The sequence below is a fragment of the Salvelinus sp. IW2-2015 genome, linkage group LG15 (assembly GCF_002910315.2).
Source record: "Salvelinus sp. IW2-2015 linkage group LG15, ASM291031v2, whole genome shotgun sequence".
NCBI lineage: Eukaryota > Metazoa > Chordata > Actinopteri > Salmoniformes > Salmonidae > Salvelinus > Salvelinus sp. IW2-2015.
In genome coordinates, this window is record NC_036855.1 from 34,337,835 (window position 1) to 34,356,530 (window position 18,696).

The window sequence follows — 18,696 nt, forward strand, 5'->3', positions numbered from 1 at the left end:
ACACTGGTGCTGTGTGTGTAGCGGACCCCGCGAGGGCAGTGGGGGTATACCTTCTTTTGAGGGACGGTGTCCAGACAGAAGCCAACACGATAGGGAAGAGAGATCACCTCATCGTTGATCAAAAATAGACGAAGTGAGTAGGGTGAGACAAGAGAAGGAAGAGAGAGGAAGAGAGATAGAGATCTCTCTCAAAAAAACAAACAAAAAACAACAAAACAAATAAAAAAGCCACAAACAAAAGAAACACAAAACAAAAAAACAAACCAAACAAAACAACCAGAAACAACCAAAAACAAAAAAAAAGAAAAAATGACATACCAACACACATAAAAAAGTAAAACAACCCAAACAAAACAAAACAAGCAAAAATACAACAACAAACAAAACAAAACAAAAAAAAAAAGAAAAAAAACAACAAAAAATCCAAGAAATACAACAAACACAAGAAACACACACAAAAAACAAATCAAAAAAAAACATACAAAACCACAACAAAAACACACAAGATAAACCAAAAAAAACAAAAAGCCACAAAAAAAAAGACCAACTTAAAGAAGGACACAACAAAAAAAAAACAAAAAAAAGATAAACAACAACAAAGGAAAAAAAACAAAACAAAAACAACAAAACAAAACACAAAGAATAAACGAACACAACAACAACAAACAAAACAAACAACAAACAACAGCAAACAACAAAACAAGATAAAACAAAACCACCACACAAACAAAAACACAAACAATAACAAAAAACCAAAAGCCAACAAAGAACAAAAAACAACAACCAACAAAAACAAAACAAATCAACAAACAACAAAAAGAAAACAAGAAAAACAAACCAAAACAAAAAAAAAACAAAAACAAAACAAATACAAAAGAAACAAAAAAAAAAAATCAAAAACAACAACACAGGACAACAAAAAACAGTAAATGAACAAATACGACAAAAAACAACAGAAACAAACAAACATAACAACACAAACAACAAAACAACAAAACCAACAAAATTAACATAAAAAAACAAATAAAATAAAAAAAACTAGAAACTTAACCAACAGAACCAACAAGAAAACAAAATAAACAAAAAAAAACCACAAAAAAACCAAAAAAAAAACACACAAAACAAACAAGACAAAGAAAAACAATCCAGAACAAACAAAAACAACCCAAGAAAATACAACAAACAACCACAAACAAAAAAAAACAAAACAAACAAAAACAACAACAGAATACCCAAAATAACAAACAACAAAAAATAATACAAAACAAAAAAAAAAACAAATATACAAAAAACACACAGACACAAAAACAAACCCGATCACAAAAACAAACAAAAAAAACACAAACAACAAAACAAAACAAAAGAACACACAAAAAACAACACAAACAAAATAAAACAAGTAACAAAAACCAAAACCAAACAATAAAACAAAAACCAAAAACAACAAAAAAAACAAAGACAAACAAAAACACCAAGCAAAATACAAACAATACAAACAAACAACCAACAAACAAACACAAACAAATACAAATAGGAAAACAAAAAAAACAAAAAATGAGTGAACAAACAATTGACATCAAAGTAAAAAATACAAAAAACACATAATCAAAACAAAAAACCAAAAAACCAAACAAAAAAAAGTAACATTGAGACACAAAAAAAAAAAAAAACCCAAAAAGAAACAAACAAAATACAACAACAACCAAAACAAACAAATTACAAATAAATAAATAAAAATCGGCTGATTAATCGGTATCGGCTTTTTTTGGTCCTCCAATAATCGGTATCGGCGTTGAAAAATCATAATCGGTCGACCTCTAATACAGGGGGTACCGGTACAGAGTCAATGTGCGGAGGCACCGGTTAGTCGAGGTAATTGAGGTAATATATACATATCGGTAGAGTTATTAAAGTGACTTATGCATGATAATAACAGAGAGTAGATGCAGCATAAAAGGGGTAAGGGGGGACAATGCAAATAGTCTGTTAGCCATTTGATTAGATGTTCAGTGGTCTTATGGCTTGGGGGTAGAAGCTGTTAAGAAGCCTCTTGGACCTAGACTTGGCGCTCCGGTACTGCTTGCCGTTGCGGTAGCAGAGAGAACAGTCTATGACTATGGCTGGAGTCTTTGACAATTTTTAGGGCCTTCCTCTGATACTGCCTGGTATAGAGGTCCTGGATGGCAGGAAGGTTGGCCCCAGTGATGTACTTGGCCGTACACACTACCCTCTGTAGTGCCTTGCCTTCGGAGGCCGTGCAGTTGCCATACCAGGCAGTTATGCAACCAGTCAGGATGCTCTCGGTGGTGCAGCTGTAGAACCTTTTTAGGGTYTGAGGACCCATGCCAAAYCTTTTCAGTCTCCTGAGGGGGAATAGGTTTTGTTGTGCCCTCTTCACGACTGTCTCGGTGTGCTTGGACCATGTTAGTTTGTTGGTGATGTGGACACCAAGGAACTCGAAGCTCTCAACCTGCTCCACTACAGCCCTGTCGATGAGAATGGAGGCGTGCTCGGTCCTCCTTTTCCTGTAGTACACAATCATCTCCTTAGTCTTGATCACGTTGCATGATAAGTTGTTGTCCTGGCACCACACGACCAGGTCTCTGATGCTCTTATGCTCTTATGCTATCTAGTCGTTGTTGGTGATCAGAACTACCACTGTTGTGTCATCGGCAAACTTAATGATGGTGTTGGAGTCGTGCCTGGCAGTGCAGTCATGAGTGAACAGGGAGTACAGGAGGGGACTGAGCACACACCCCTGAGGGACCCCCGTGTTGAGGATCAGCGTGGCGGATGTGTTCTTACCTACCCTTACCACCTGGGAAGGCGGCCCGTTAGGAAGTCCAGAATCTCGGAAAATCAACACATTCCAAAAAATGCCTCATTTTCAAAGAATTCCAGGGGGAAACAAGATGCACCAGTCGCCTAGTTTGATTCCTACTKGCATAAAATGTGTCAATAGAAGCCAAACTATTTTCTGCCACCCGCCCCGCTTATACAATGGTAGGAGAAACAATGCTGTGCACCTATCTCTGCTGACGGAGCGTTGGGAGCGATGTTGAGCCGTCTCCTCCTCTCTCTCCCTCTCTTCCTCCTGCTGTTCCCTCTCCCAGTCCTCTCTTTCCCTCTCCACCACTAGGGAATCACCTGGTGCGTCTGCAGGATGGACAGCAGCACAGAGATATGAGGTAAAACAATCTAGTGTATTAGACAAGCGGAAAAATAGGACCTTGAGCACTCCTCATGCTCATACAAAACATTTACAAAAGCCAAACCAATCTAACAAAACAAACTCTATTCAATTATATTATATTTAATTGTGTTCAAGTCTATTTAATTGAGTTATGTTCTAATATATTCTACTCACCTCTGACCCCACAGGGGCTGTGTGTGTCCCGGGCCTCAGAGCTGCGTCGGTATCTGTGTGGTGCCGTGGTTACGCTGGGATAGACCACATGGGGCTCTGGTCCCTCCCTTTCGACAGCCCCATCAGTGGACCCCTGGACTGGCTGAATGAAGTGGGGTCCTTCAGGCAAGGTAAAGAGACCTTTCTGTGGGGGGGAAACACACACAAACGGTATACAGTATACAGTGGGGCAAAAAAGTATTTAGTCAGCCACTAATTGTGCAAGTTCTCCCACTTAAAAAGATGAGAAGAGCCTGTTAATTTTCATCATAGGTACACTTCAACTATGACAGACAAAATTAGAAAAAAATCCAGAAAATCACATTGTAGGATTTTTTATGAATTTATTTGCAAATGATGGTGGAAAATAAGTATTTGGTCAATAACAAAAGTTTCTCAATACTTTGTATATACCCTTTGTTGGCAATGACAGAAGTCAAACGTTTTCTGTAAGTCTTCACAAGGTTTTCACACACTGTTGCTGGTATTTTGGCCCATTCCTCCATGCAGATCTCCTTAGAGCAGTGATGTTTGGGGCTGTTACTGGCAACACGGACTCAACTCCCTCCCAAGATTTTCTATGGGTTGAATCTGAGACTGGCTAGGCCACTCCAGGACCTTGAAATGCTTCTTACGAACACACTCCTTCGTTGCCCGGGCAGTGTGTGTTGGATCATTGTCATGCTGAAAGACCCAGCCACGCTCAGTACAGTGCATCAAAGCTGGGATCGATAGACTTAAAAATAGCTTCTATCTCAAGCGCATCCGCCTGTTAAATAGCCCTCACTATCACCTAGAGGCTGCTGCTCTATATACATAATCTTGAAATCACTGCCACTTTAAAAATGGAACACTAGCCACTTTAATAATGTTACATATTTTGCATTTAAAAATGTAAATAAAGGAGAGCCGCACACACTCTAGGAGCTCAGATGCAAAAATATTTATATCCAACGTTTCGACAGATAAGCTGTCTTCATCAGGGTATAATGACAAACACTACAGGATTACTCATTTATATAGTGTCAAAAGACACACACAGTGTCTGTGATCATGGCCGGGTGTGGCTTGATATCATTGGTTAATTCTCATGTATTAAAGAATAGCATACAAAAAACTCTGCTAGCCAGCACCTCGCCTAAATAGGTGTGCGTTTCTTTCGCCTCTACATATTTTGCATTACCCATCTCATATGTATATACTGTATTCTATACTATCTACTGTATCTTAGTCTATGCCGCTCTGACATTTCTCGTCCATATATTTATATGTTCTTAATTCCATTCCTTTACTTAGATTTGTGTGTATTGGGTATATGTTGTGAAATTGTTAGATGTTACTTGTTAGATATTACTGCACTGTCGGAGCTAGAAACACAAGCATTTCGCTACACCCGCAATAATATCTGCCAAACACGTGTATGTGACCAATAACATTTTATTTGATGTGTGTGTGTGTGTAGAGACAGAGTACCGATCCAACATATTGTAACTTGCTATGACTAAAAAGGAAAATGTGAGGTACAACATTCCTACAACTCTGACATATAATTTCTGAGCCATGAAAGTCAGTAAAGAAGCTAATGATGCAGTTCTGTATCTTCATCTGTATTCTTTACGTCCCCTCATTAAACAGCTAAGGTCAGGGCAGAGTTATTTACTTGAGGGAGGCATCCACCACTGCCCTGGGGCACATTCCCTCATGCAGAGAGTGCAAAGTGTAAAATGTATGTACTAACAAGCCCAAACTGAACATGGGTGTGCCCTTCTCTGCATCTCCAAATCAACATGCAAAAAAGAAAAAGAGGGAGCGAGAGAGAGGGGGGGGGGTGCAAGCGTTGCCATCCACTTATGACCAATGGGCGGCAAGCGTTGCCATCCACTCAAGTCCATCCACTGCTCTTACGCATCCTGCAGTCTACTGCACGTCTCTGTCTAGAAAATCTGCTATTCTCTCCAGCCAAGTTTATGTCTCAGGAGGCTAGGTTTGAGTTTCTAGTTACTGTGCGCTGAGGGTTCAGCGAGTGCAAAATACTTTAGGCAATAGTCCCCCAGCAACCACTATGTCCGAGCACCTGGCTCTGTGCTTATGGCGGATCCCCCAGTCAGGGACACAACAAACACAATCACAGGTGAACCATGGTCAGAGAATCCTATAAAGCAATAGCAATCCATTCACCCATTCATAATGACTGTTTCAAATGTGGTTCAGGTTTTCAGTTCGGTTGCCAATTCTGTGAACTGCTATTGGTCAAAGTTAACCAGAAAGGATGTAGCCTGGTCACAAGTCAGTATTAGACRTCCATCCATGTCCGAGGACGTCGGGAGATGACATGGAAACCGGCCACTAGGGGCAAGCGCTGTTACCTTCAAATAGGGTTCCCTTTAGCTAGGGTGTTGTGGACAGGGATTATTATATTATTTTACCAGGTAAGTTGACTGAGAACACATTCTCATTTACAGCAACAACCTGGGGAATAGTTGCAGGAGAAAGGAGGGGGATGAATGAGCCAATTGTAAACTGGGGATTATTAGGTGACCAGGATGGTTTGAGGGCCAGATTGGGAATTTAGCCAGGACACCAGGGTTAACACCCCTACTKTTACAATAAGCACCATGGGATCTTTAATGACCTCAGAGAGTCAGGACTTCTGTTTAACATCCCATCTGAAAGACTGCACCCTACACAGGGCATTGGGTTATTTTTTAGACCAGAGGAAAGAGTGCCTCCTACTGGCCCTCCAACACCACTTCCAGCAGCATCTGGTCTCCCATCCAGGGACTGACCAGGACCAACCCTGCTTAGCTTCAGAAGCAAGCCAGCAGTGGTATKCAGGGTGGTATGCTGCTGGCATACCAGCAGATGGGATGGCGGATGGGAGTAAGCATCTGTCTCTGGTGCTAAAGGTTGCATGTTCGTTTTAAGCCAATCCCAGACCTTAACCCTTACCTTAACCATTCAGAGTTAATGCCTAACCTTAAGATTTCAGAGTTAGGCCTCCCGAGTGGCGCAATGGTCTAAGTGCTAGCTGTGTCACTAGAGATTCTGGGTTCGAGTCCAGGCTCTGTCGCAGCTGGCCGCGACCGGGATACCCATGGGGCGGCGCACAATTGGCCCAGTGTCGTCTGGGTTAGGGGAGGGTTTGGCCGGCAGGGATGTCCTTGTCCCATTGTGACTCCTGTGGCGGGCCGGGCACAGTGCAAGCTGACACAGGCACCAGGTGTACGGTGTTTCCTCGGACACATTGGTGCGGCTGGCTTCCGGGTTAAGTGGGCATTGAAGCAGTGCGGCTTGGTTGGGTTGTGTTTCGGAGGATGCACGGCTCTCGACCTTCGCCTCTCCCGAGTCTGTACGGGAGTTGCACAGATGAGACAAGACTGTAACTACCAATTGGGGGTATAAATAAAAGATTTCAGAGTTAATGCCTAAACTTAACTTTGAAATTTGACCCTTTGAACAACTTTGAATTTTAACATTTGTGAAACATGGATGATTGTCTAATTCTGACGTGAGTCTTTGAGAGCTTTTTGAGGCACGAACATGGCTCTTACAGAATTGTGTGATGTCATCTGGCACCATAACACTTTTTGATTGGAATCACAATGGTCAAACCATAGATACCTTTATCTTTATTAATTTCTCTGGGCCAAACTCTCCATGTATATATGGCTCTGACTGTGTTCTCTCTGATTAGTGGTTAGATCAGCGTTTCCCAAACTTGGCCCTGGGGATCCCAAAGAGGTGCACATCGTTTTTTGCCCTAGCATCACACAGACGATTAAAAAAAAATTAACTAGTCATCAAGCTCAAAAATCAACTAACACCACTTCTTGGAGTCCCCAGGACCGAGTTTGGGAAACGCTGTAATGGTTAGACCATGGGAGTGATTCAGTTCTACCAAGGACTCTGCAACACTGAGCCAAAGAGAGTGGAAGCAAGCCAGGGCTCTCACAGCTCAGTGGACTCATTGAGAAAGCATGCAGAGACTCACTCGGTCATTGTTACATGGTCAGTTACGAAGCCCAGATGAATGCTGGTGTTTTGACTGTTTCTCTGTGTTGTATCTATTTCTATAGATACCAAAATAAACTCCTTCCAACAAGAAGATGTGGAGTGCACTCCATATCTAATCTGGGTTATGGATTGGAGGCTGTTTCCTCTCGATGTTTTCCTCAGTCAGTTATTATTTCAGTCCCAAAAGAAAAAACTAGATGGAGGGTTGCAGATCAGCTGGTAAGGAATCAAGAGAGGCCCATCCAAACATTCACCCTGACTCAGAAGTGATCTGCATAGGGATCAATGCATGATACTACCTGTAATCCTTAAACTACCATCCACAAGCTGTCAAGGCATCTATTACTCCACTAACATTCAACAACACAGAACATGAAAGGAAGAAAGAAAGAAAAGCTATGTTCCTCATTCAAAGTGCCTTCAATGTACTTTCAGAGAATTTCAGGAAACAAACATGGATATTGAGAACAAACAAACAAAGAGATCAACTCAGAAAGTCCTAAACTAATTAGGACAGACTGGGAGTCCTAAATTGCTCATTGTAAGTTCTGCCAACTGACCCAGCCTGCCTTCTCGAAGCCTCCCCATTTCCTCYTCCTCTTCCTCTTCCCCCTCCTCCCCCTAATCCTCCTTCTCCCATTTGAGTATCTGAGAGGAAGTGTGTGTGTTAGTGTGAGGTGCCAGAGCCAGGGAAGCTGTAATACAGTAGCCATGTGGAACTGTTTTAGCTCTGTTTCCTGCTTCTGCTGGGCTTTGGAGTGCAGGCCAAGAGGGCCGGGCGGCCAGGGGTAAGCTGCCTCCTGCCTGGCTGGCTGCTTGACTGCTGTAACAGAGTGTGTCTGTGGCCTTCCACTCCTTACTGGGACACATGGGGAGGGGAGGTGGGGACAGGGGAGGGAAGGTATGGACGATGATTAAACACACAACTTTTCTTTCCAGCTCACCATACCCAGCTAGCACATGAAGTTCTGAGAACTATATGTTTCTTAGAGCTTGGCGAGAGGGTGGTTGTCCTATGGTTATTTTACATACAACCTTCCCGCAACTTTCTGGGAATGGTGCAGGATAGTTGCTTGACAAAAAAACTTTTTGTATTTCCTATTGTCCTTACTTTAACAGAACGTTTCCTAAAAGTTCAAACATTTAATTTTGGTAATGTTCTAGGAACGTTCTCCAACTGGTTTGACATTGGGAATGTTGTCTGTCACACCATGATCGGTTTCACCTGTCTTTGTGCTTGTCTCCACCCCTCTCCAGGTGTCGCCCATCTTCCCCGTGCATTTATACCTGTGTTCTCTGTTTGTCTGTTGCCAGTTCGTCTTGTCTCATCAATCCTACCAGCGTGGTTTTCTGACTCCTGTTTCCTTGAGCCCATTTTCTAGTTTTCCGGGTTTTTGATCATTCTGCCTGCCCTGAGCCCGTCTGCCGTTCTGTACCTTTAGCCACTGCCCTGGATTACTGACCTCTGCCAGCCGCCGACCCTGAGCCTGCCTGCCGCTCTGTACCTTTCGGACTCTGCCCTGGACTACTGACCCCTGCCTGCCCTTGACCTGTCCTTTGCCTGCCCCGTTTATATAATAAATGTCCGTTATTCGAACTGTCTGCATCTGGATCTCTTCCTGAGCCGTTACACTCATACCCATATAGAGGGTAAAAATTGCATATTTGGACACTGATAAGCACCTACATTTGAATGCTGTAACAGAGTGTGTACTTGAAGACTCATGAGACCATAGACTTACTGGTAAAATGCACATAGGGGTACTACAGGGGTGCTCCGGGCAGTACTCCGCGTACTCTGGTTGGGAACCACTGCTATACATGACATCAGAGCTTAGTGTCTCCACGCTCTATATGGGTTTTGACTGATAGCCGTTCTGAACTTGAGCACAGCGCGTGACAAGAAGTTGCCCTCATCCCTCCGCTAATTGGGCTTTTGCAAATGTTTTGTTGTCCAAGTGAGGGAAATGCTGTAAATTACAACGATTGTAATAAATACCACTTTGATGTCATACAAGCAAGCCAAGCACCCATGAGTTCAAATGTGCACTTCACATTTCCATATCATAAAACTCATGTAATATAGAGTGTTAATGTTTATGATAACTATGTTTGATGTACAGTTACAACATGACATGGCATTATACCCTGGGTTGTCCTGAACAGAATGAGCCACGCATCTGAATGCCACGCATCTGAATGTACTCATGACTCCATTTTATGCGCACCAAAATGATGATCTGCTTCTCTTCTCTGCCTTGTGAAAGTCTAACACTATAAGATCATATTTTATAAATGTCGCTAGTCATGTTGGCAATAGAACAAGCTTTGAAATTATGCCCACCTGACCCAGATTGCAATTTAAAATGGACCGTTTTTTGGATCGCATAAACAACAGTAATTGTGTAAAAGCGTTAAAACAACTCCAAGTGTGCTTTCTCTAGTTCCTCAATAGCACAACTAGGGGAGCTCAAAAAAGCACCTTATTGTTGAAGACTCTTTGGGAACAACGACCCCCCCCCCCAGATGATCCCACAGGTGAAGAAGCCCGGATGTGGATGTTCTGGCCTGGTGAAGTTACACGTGGTCTGCAGTTGTGAGGCCAGTCATTCTCTAAAATGACATTGGAGGCAGCTTATGGTAGAGAAATTAACATTAAATTATCTGGCAACAGCTCTGGTGGACATTCCTGCAGTCAGGAGCGTGCAATTGGCACGCTCCCTTAAAACTTGAGACATCTGTGTCATTGTGTTGTGTTACAAAACTGCACATATTAAAGTGGCATTTTCTTTTCCCAGCACAAGGTGCACCTGTGTAATGATCATGTTGTTGAATCAGCTTCTTGATATGCCACACCAGTCAGATGGATGGATTATCTTGGCAAAGGAGAAATGCTCACTAGAAAACAAACTTTTTGTGCGTATGGAACATTTCTGGTGTTTTTTTTCAGCTCATGAAACATGGGCCAACACTTTACATGTTGAGATTACATTTTTGTTCTGTGTAGTTTCTACCATGGTTATGCATATGCATTCCATATTTCTTCTGTAAGAAATATTTCAATTTAACCCTATCCATATAGTCCAATTCGCCAATTCCCACGAGTGTCAATAAGCTCTAAATTCCATTCTCAGAACTTKAAGAAAACCTTCCATTAAAACCACAAGAAAACTTTAACATTCAGAGAATGTTCTAAGAATGTCATTAAAAAACATATATTCCATTCTCAGAATGTGAATAAACACAGACCTAGTAAGCAACAATAGATGCTATGCGAACTGATTACACCATTGAAACAAAAAACAAAGAAAATAAATAGAAAATAAAACTATATGTTGAAATTCGGGTTGGAGATTTTGAGGTGAAAATTCAAAACTTCAGAGGACTTTAAACCTGGAATACATTGCAAATTTGCCCTTGCAGTGCCACCATCAGATCGTTCATTTAGATAGGTTTAAAGTCATAGGCTAACCCTAACCTTAACCACACTGCTAACCTTATACCTAACACTAAATTAAGCACATTTTTGTTTTCATACATTTTTACAATAGCCAATTTTGACTTTGCGACTGTGGTAACTAGTGACAACCGTGAGAAAGGGAGGATGATTTTGATAGTTGGCACTGGTCTGAATGACTCGMCTGCCCCYGCATGGAGAAAAAGATAACTTTTCAATTAACATATCTAAATCAAAAGGCTCATTTGAATTTCCTGATGTGCAGGATCTTTGTCTGTGACAAAAGAGTGATCAAATTAAGATCCGACATCTGTAGCTCCATCCTGGTGGCGCAGTAGACTAATTCCATGGATAGAGAACACAAGATCATACGTTCGAATCTCACTGATGCCTTGTCACAATAAAAAATAAATGTGTTTGCATTATTAATATCTAAGGAAATTAATTTCCATGTGCTTAGAGTTGAAAAAAGTTTCCCAAAATAATCTAGCAGTGTAATTAAGTCTTATTGAAAGATTCAGTTAAAGTATTAAGGAAGTTATTAAAAAACCTCCAAATAACCTATAATTTCCAATCTCAGAGCGTTAATAAAACCTCCTTGCAACCTAAAAATAAACATTCCCAGAACAGGTGTAATTTTCACTTCTATTCTTTGAACGTTTAAAAAACGTTCAGTTTTACCGGTCAGGAAATGTATGGCTTCATTCCAACATCCAATGTCAAACCAAAAATATACGTTCCCTACAATGTCCAAGGAACCAAATGTGCTAGCCGGGGAATTAATATGTGGCTTAAGACAGCATGAGGAGATATGCATTTCACAAAAGATAATGTACTGAAATAATGGCACTGAACATGCAAATACTTGTTCCTTGTTGTGCCTTGGGGCGACCAACACCTCCATTGAAAAAGCATTGGGTTTGGTTTGACAGCAGAGCTGGAATACAATTTGTTTTTCAACGGCTATGTCCTATGAATGTTTCTATATGACATTGCCTGCCTTTACAGAGTCAGTCCAATTCTGGTCTTTTGCCCAATTATTGGTCTTTTGACTAATCAGATCTGATCTTTTCCAATAAATGGGCAAAAAGATCAGAATACTTTTTCAATTAAGGAGTTGGTCGCCAGGGTTCGTTTATTTTTTAGGTTTCAGGGAGGTTCTGAGAACATTTAACTCTGGTTCCTTCATAGTTTTATTAACACTCTGAAAACGGAAATTATAGTTTGAGCTTTTTTTACAACTTCAATATGACTTTTAATAACACTGCCAGCTTACAACTTTTTTCAACTTTAAGCACAGATAGGACACAAGGAAATTWATTTCCTTAGATATTAATCATGTTATACTAAAACCCCTTCAACTGCTAGTTCAAGTTGGTTGTGCCCATTTGACCAGCCTGGCCTCAGAGCCATACAGAACATATTTTRCGTATTTCTGAGCACCGCCAAGAAGTATGATCCCTACAGAAACGAAAGTAGGGAGGTTTGACAGGGAGGATGGGTCGGCGTTTTCTGCGACTCTCTAGCAATAAAAGGTTGCATGTTCAAGTCGTGTCGGGGACAACTGTAGCATTTTACACTGCCACTTATCCCGAACGCTACAGCCTGCCTGGTTTTCAACCTTTCCAAGTTCTCTCATGTCATCACGCTCCTCTGCAACAATGCACTGGCTTCCAGTCGAAGCTTGCATCCTCTACAAGACCATGGTGCTTACAGAACAGCAGAGTCTTTGCACATCTTCCGAATACATCTGAAACCCTATCTCTTCAAACGGTATCTTAAATAATCCTCCTCCTCACCTTGACCCCCACCCCAAATAAAATACAAACTAACCCTAACCCTTATTCTAAACTTAACCCAATTCACCTAACCTACTACGTAAATTATCCTAACCTTTGTCATTAGTTCACCTAACCACCAACATAATCAAGCAAGCTGGTCTCATCCAAGATGTATGATAACTTACATCATCCAATTCGTATGTTATTGTACGACCGCTATTCATAATGTAACATAACCTAACATATCATAATAAATGGAGTGTCCGAATTACATACAGAAAATACGAATTGCCCTGAGACCATGTGGATTTGACTTCATCTGGTCATTATTTGCTCTACCAAAAGAAGTGGGCTGGAATCAGAGGTTGCAGGGTGTTCATTTAGTAACCACGCTGTATCTTTTTTGCATTCCAGAGGCATGTATGTCCCTGTGCTGTCGCCTGGGCTGACGCCTAGTCCATGCCAAGCTACACGCATTCCATTCAGTTCACCAATCACAACTAACCCTCAAAAGCATTACAACCAATAAGCACAAAAGAAAAACCAGGCCTTCTCTTACTGTAGGTCAAGGCAGGTATGTAGCTATTTCCTAGGCAGTTGTGTTATGCAAACATAGCTCAGGGTGATGTGTTTTACCATGATGGAAGTGCACACTATGAGCACCTTAACATTACATCCCAACTACACCAGCCACACGCGTGCCTCCGCCATCATGCACATGTTGATTTTGTCTATACCCACTAGACGTGATAATGACACGAAGGTTTAAATACCAAAATCAACTGTGAATCAATGATAATAAATTTGGGGCAGTTCGAAACACACATGAAAAATTCATGGACATTTAGCTAGCTAGTTTGTCCTGGGAGATGAGCATTGGTTCGTTATTTTACCTGACATGCACATGGTCCTCTTTTTAGCTGGTTCTTTGTAGAATTTTAAACCGGAGTCATACAAAATCGTGTGTTTGTCTACTCTGACGATTAATCCACAGATAAAAATGGAAACTTAGACAGTTTTCAGTAACATCTTTAATACATCTCTCCTCGTTTGTTTTTCCAGCATCCACATGGGTTTGTGTCTTCCTGATATCCAATATTGAGGGGACTTGTAGAGCGTCTCAAATAGAAGTTATATTTTAGTGCTGGATTAAGCAGTTGTGCGAGCAGTGTAAGTGAAATGATTGAATAACATGTATGTGTACATTTATTTTGCAAGGCACGCACATTCAGCGTGGCCGGTGTGGTTTCCTTGAGACTTTCTTGATAAAACTGTTTCATTGTTTTCTTTCCTGAAAACAGAAAATAAAATTGGAAAGTGGAGCAACCGCTTGTTAAATCTGGCCCATCATTTCATACTTGGAGAAGTGGCTCGAGTGCCTCAGTGTCTCTGGAGAGTGCTCATGGCCTCTACAGCAGCTTGGACCTGGCAGTGTATCCTCCCACAGCTGGCTGCCTGCCCTGTGGTCTGGGCATTCACTGACCTCCTTCCTTACTAAGGAACACTATAGTAGATTAGCCCTGAGGATTAGTGCAGTGTATTCCAAATGGTGGCTGAAGACTAGCTGTAAAAAATGATTAAAGTTGCACACCCTATATTACTAGTTTATTGGTTCACTTAAACATTTTGGCCAAACAAAAACCACTGATTTCAACATTTAACCAACTAATCATTTCTATGTACAAGGACTACTTTGAACAATTTACACAGACCATTTCACAAAACCACATTTACTGGAAGAACTGTGCAGACGCAAAGTTTGGTAACAGAATTACAGCAAAATCTCCCTCTGTTTTTTATTGGGAACACATATTCCCAAAACGCTGTTAAATATCTGCTCCGAATTAAAGGCCAGGTTGCACGATATATTACCACAAACCTAAAAACGTAGATTGATGATATTCAATCGAAATGGTCTTTATGCTAAAGTGAAAATGTTATTATACACTTCTATTTTCTCAATTTGAATTACATTTATCAAAAAACTCCTATACGAACAATACATTGTGGCTTTGATGTCCGGAGAGGAACGGCCTGGTGGTTCAGGATATCATGGTAGCCAATGTTTGTGTTAGCCATTATCTGGAATTACTGCTGTTAGTAGTAGCACTCATGTTAGCACGTGGCTAGCTACAGTTGAAATCAGAAGATTACATACACCTTACATTTAAACTCAGTTTTTCACAATTCCTGATATTTAATCCAAGTAAAAAGTCCCTGTCTTAGGTCAGTTAGGATCACCACTTTATTTTAAGAATGTGAAATGTCAGAATAATAGCAGAGAGAATGATTTATTTCAGCTTTTATTTCTTTCATTACATTCCCAGTGGGTCAGAAGTGTACATACACTCAATTAGTATTTGGTAGCATTGCCTCTAAATTGTTGAACTTTGTTCAAACGTTTCAGGGAACCTTCCACAAGCTTCCCACAATAAGTTGGGTGAATTTTCGCCCATTCCTCCTGACAGAGCTGATGTAACTGAGTCAGGTTTGTAGGCCTCCTTAATTGCACACACTTTTTCAGTTCTGCCCACACATTTTCTATAGGATTGAGTTCAGGGCTTTGTGATGGCCACTCCAATACCTTGACTTTGTTGTCCTTAAGCCATTTTGCCACAACTTTGGAAGTATGCTTGGGGTCATTGTCCATTTGGAAGACCCATTTGCGACCAAGCTTTAACCTCCGACTGATGCCCTTGAGATGTTGCTTCAATATATCCACATAATTTTCCTGCCTCATGATGCCATCTATTTTGTGAAGTGCACCAGTCCCTCCTGCAGCAAAGCACCCCCACAACATGATGCTGCCACCCCTGTGCTTCACGGTTGGGATGGTGTTCTTCGGCTTGCAAACTCCCCCTTTTTTCTCCAAACATAGCAATGGTCATTATGGCCAAAAAGTTATATATTTGTTTCATCAGACCAGAAGACATTTCTCCAAAAAGTGTGATCTTTGTCCCCATGTGCAGTTGCAAACTGTAGTCTGGCTTTTTTATGGCGGTTTTGGAGCAGTGGCTTCTTCCTTGCTGAGCGGCCTTTCAGGTTATGTCGATATAGGACTAGTTTTTCTGTGGATATAGATACTTTTGTACATGTTTCCTCCAGCATCTTCACAAGGTCCTTTGCTGTTGTTCTGGGATTGATTTGCACTTTTCGCACCAAAGTAAGTTGATCTCTAGGAGACAGAAAGCATCTCCTTCCTGAGCGGCATGACGGCTGCGTGGTCCCATGGTGTTTATACTTGCGTACTATTGTTTGGACAGATGAACGTGGTACCTTCGGGCGTTTGGAAATTGCTCCCAAGGATGAACCAGACTTGTGGAGGTCTACAATTTTTTTCTGAGGTCTTGGCTGATTTCTTTTGATTTTCCCATGATGTCAAGCAAAGAGGCACTGAGTTTGAAGGTAGACCTTGAAATACATCTACAGGTACACCTTCAATTGACTCAAATTATGTCAATTAACCTATCAGAAGCTTCTAAAGCCATGACATAATTTTCTGGATTTTCCCAAGCTGTTTAAAGGCACAGTCAACTTAGTGTATGACAACTTCTGACCCACTGGAATTGTGATACAGTGAATTATAAGTGAAATAATCTGTCTGTAAACAATTGTTGGAAAAATGACTTAAGTAGATGTCCTAACCGACTTCCCAAAACTATAGTTTGTTAACAAGACATTTGTGGAGTGGTTGAAAACAAGTTTTAATGACTCCAACCTGTCCAAAGTGTATGTAAACTTCCGACTTCAACTGTATATCTAACATTGGCCAACAGAGTTTAGTCAGTTTTGTTATAGACAATCAATGTCTACTATGATGGAAAATGTTTATCTTGATTTTGTGTAACAGTACAAGAAATGCTGATGTGCTGAACTGCTAATAAGTGATGTGTTTCAAGGCAGTTATCTAGACTTGCTTCCATTCAGCCACAAGAGCATTAGTAAGGTCGGGAACTGATGTTGGGCGATTAGGCCTGGCTCGCAGACAGCGTACCAATTCATCCCAAAAGTGTTCGATGGGGTTGAGGTTAGGGATCTGTGCAGGCCAGTACTTCCACACCGATCTCAACAAACCATTTCTGTATGGACCTCGCTTTGTGCAGGAAAGGGACTTCCCCAAACTGTTGCCACAAAGTTGGAAGCACAGAATCGTCTAGAATGTCATTGTATGCTGTAGCGTTAAGATTTCCCTTCACTGGAACTAAGGGGCCGAGTCAGGACAATGAAAAACAGCACCAGACCATTATTCCTCCTCCACCAAACTTTACAGTTGGCACTATGCAATCGGGCAAGTCGCGTTCTCCTGACATCCTCCAAAACCAGATTTGTCCGTCAGACTGCCAGATGGTGAAGCGTGATTCCTCACTCCAGAGAATGCGTTTCCACAGCTCCAGAATCCAATGATGGCAAGCTTTACACCACTCAAGCTTACGCTTGGCATTGCGCATTGGTGATCTTAGGCTAGTGTGCGGCTGCTCGTCCATGGAAACCTATTTCATGAAGCTCCAGATGAACAGTTATTGTGCTGACGTTGCTTCCAGAGGCAGTTTGGAACTCGGTAGTGAGTGTTGCAACCGAGGACAGACTATTTTTTACGCGTTACACGTTTCAGCACTCGGCGGTCCCGTTCTGTGAGTTTGTGTGGCCTACCACTTCACGGCTGATCCAATGCTGCTCCTAGATGTTTGCACTTCACAATAACAGCACTTACAGTTGACCAGGGCAGCTCTAGCAGGGCAGAAATTCGATTAACTGACTGACTTGTTGGAAAGGTGGCATCCATTGACGGTGCCACATTGAAAGTCACTGAGCTCTTCAGTAAGGCCATTCTAATGCCAATGTTTGTCTATGGAGATTGCATGGCTTTGTGCTCGATTTTATACACCTGTCAGCAATGTGTGTGGCTGGAATAGCCAAATCCACTAGTTTGAAGCGGTGTCCACATACCTTTCTGTATATACTGTATAGTGTATATGGTTATTATTCTACACACAGGCTATTATTCTATGCACACACACTGGTCTCTACCTACACACTACACTCACACATACTTACACTGACACACACACTACATACATAAATACATACATAAATAAGCTGCTGCTACAGCTCAGTCTATTATCTGTTATCTGTCCTGATGCCTAGTCACTTTACCCCTACCTATATGTACATACTGTAGCTATCTCAATGACCTCGTACCCCTGCACATTGACTTGGTAATGGTTTTTATTCCCTGTATATAGCCATGTTATTTTTACTCGTTATTGTTTTTCACTGTGTACTTATTCCTCCTGTTACTATTTCTATTTCATCTTTAACTCTGCATTGTTGGAAAAGGACACGTAAGTAAGCACCGGACCAAAAATCGACAAACATTTTCAACTATTTTTCAACGTCCATGGACGTTTGGTGCTCAGTGGGTGCGGATACTGGTTACAGTAAATGGAAAGAGAGGGGGCTCACATGGGTAGGTGCCAGTAAGCCGGGACAGGTAACATTAACTGGAGAGAGAGAAAAGAGAGAGGAGGGAGGGAGGGGTTGTCCAGACTGTTTTCACACTCTCGCTTTGACCACCAGATGACAGAAAGAGAAAGAAAACATTTATGAGCTGAACATAATATTATGCCAGTGGAAGGGAGGACAGTTGCATGAGACCCTATGAGCTGATCATAACAGTATGCCAGTGGAAGGGAGAACAATAGCAGGAGACCCTATGAGATGAACATAACAGTATGTCAGTGGAAGGGAGGACAATACCAGGAGACCCTATGAGATGAACATAACAGTATGCCAGTGGAAGGGAGGACAGTAGCAGGTGACCCAACTGTGGTTTGTGACTACTATGAATTCCCATTGTAGCCAATTAATTGCAGTAATTCCGTTACTTGTAATTATGTTGGCGAATTACGAGTTTTAATCACTTAATAACACATAAACAAAAACGGATATCAGTAAAAACACTATTTGGTAGGTCTACCTGAACTTGCATTATCCTCCGTCCTCATGAGGGAGAGAAATGAGAAAATATCTTAAAGATA

At 41.5% G+C, this 18,696-nt stretch overlaps 1 protein-coding gene across 1 annotated transcript in view; it reads right to left on the reverse strand.

Annotated features, from left to right (window-relative positions):
• LOC111974367 (A disintegrin and metalloproteinase with thrombospondin motifs 12-like) overlaps positions 1-18,696 on the reverse strand; it is a 46,301-nt gene that overhangs the window by 20,137 nt on the left and 7,468 nt on the right. The window contains 3 exon segments of the mRNA XM_070447356.1: positions 2,657-2,702; positions 3,027-3,156; positions 3,368-3,551. Of these exon segments, the coding sequence (XP_070303457.1) occupies positions 2,657-2,702; positions 3,027-3,156; positions 3,368-3,551 (360 nt within the window).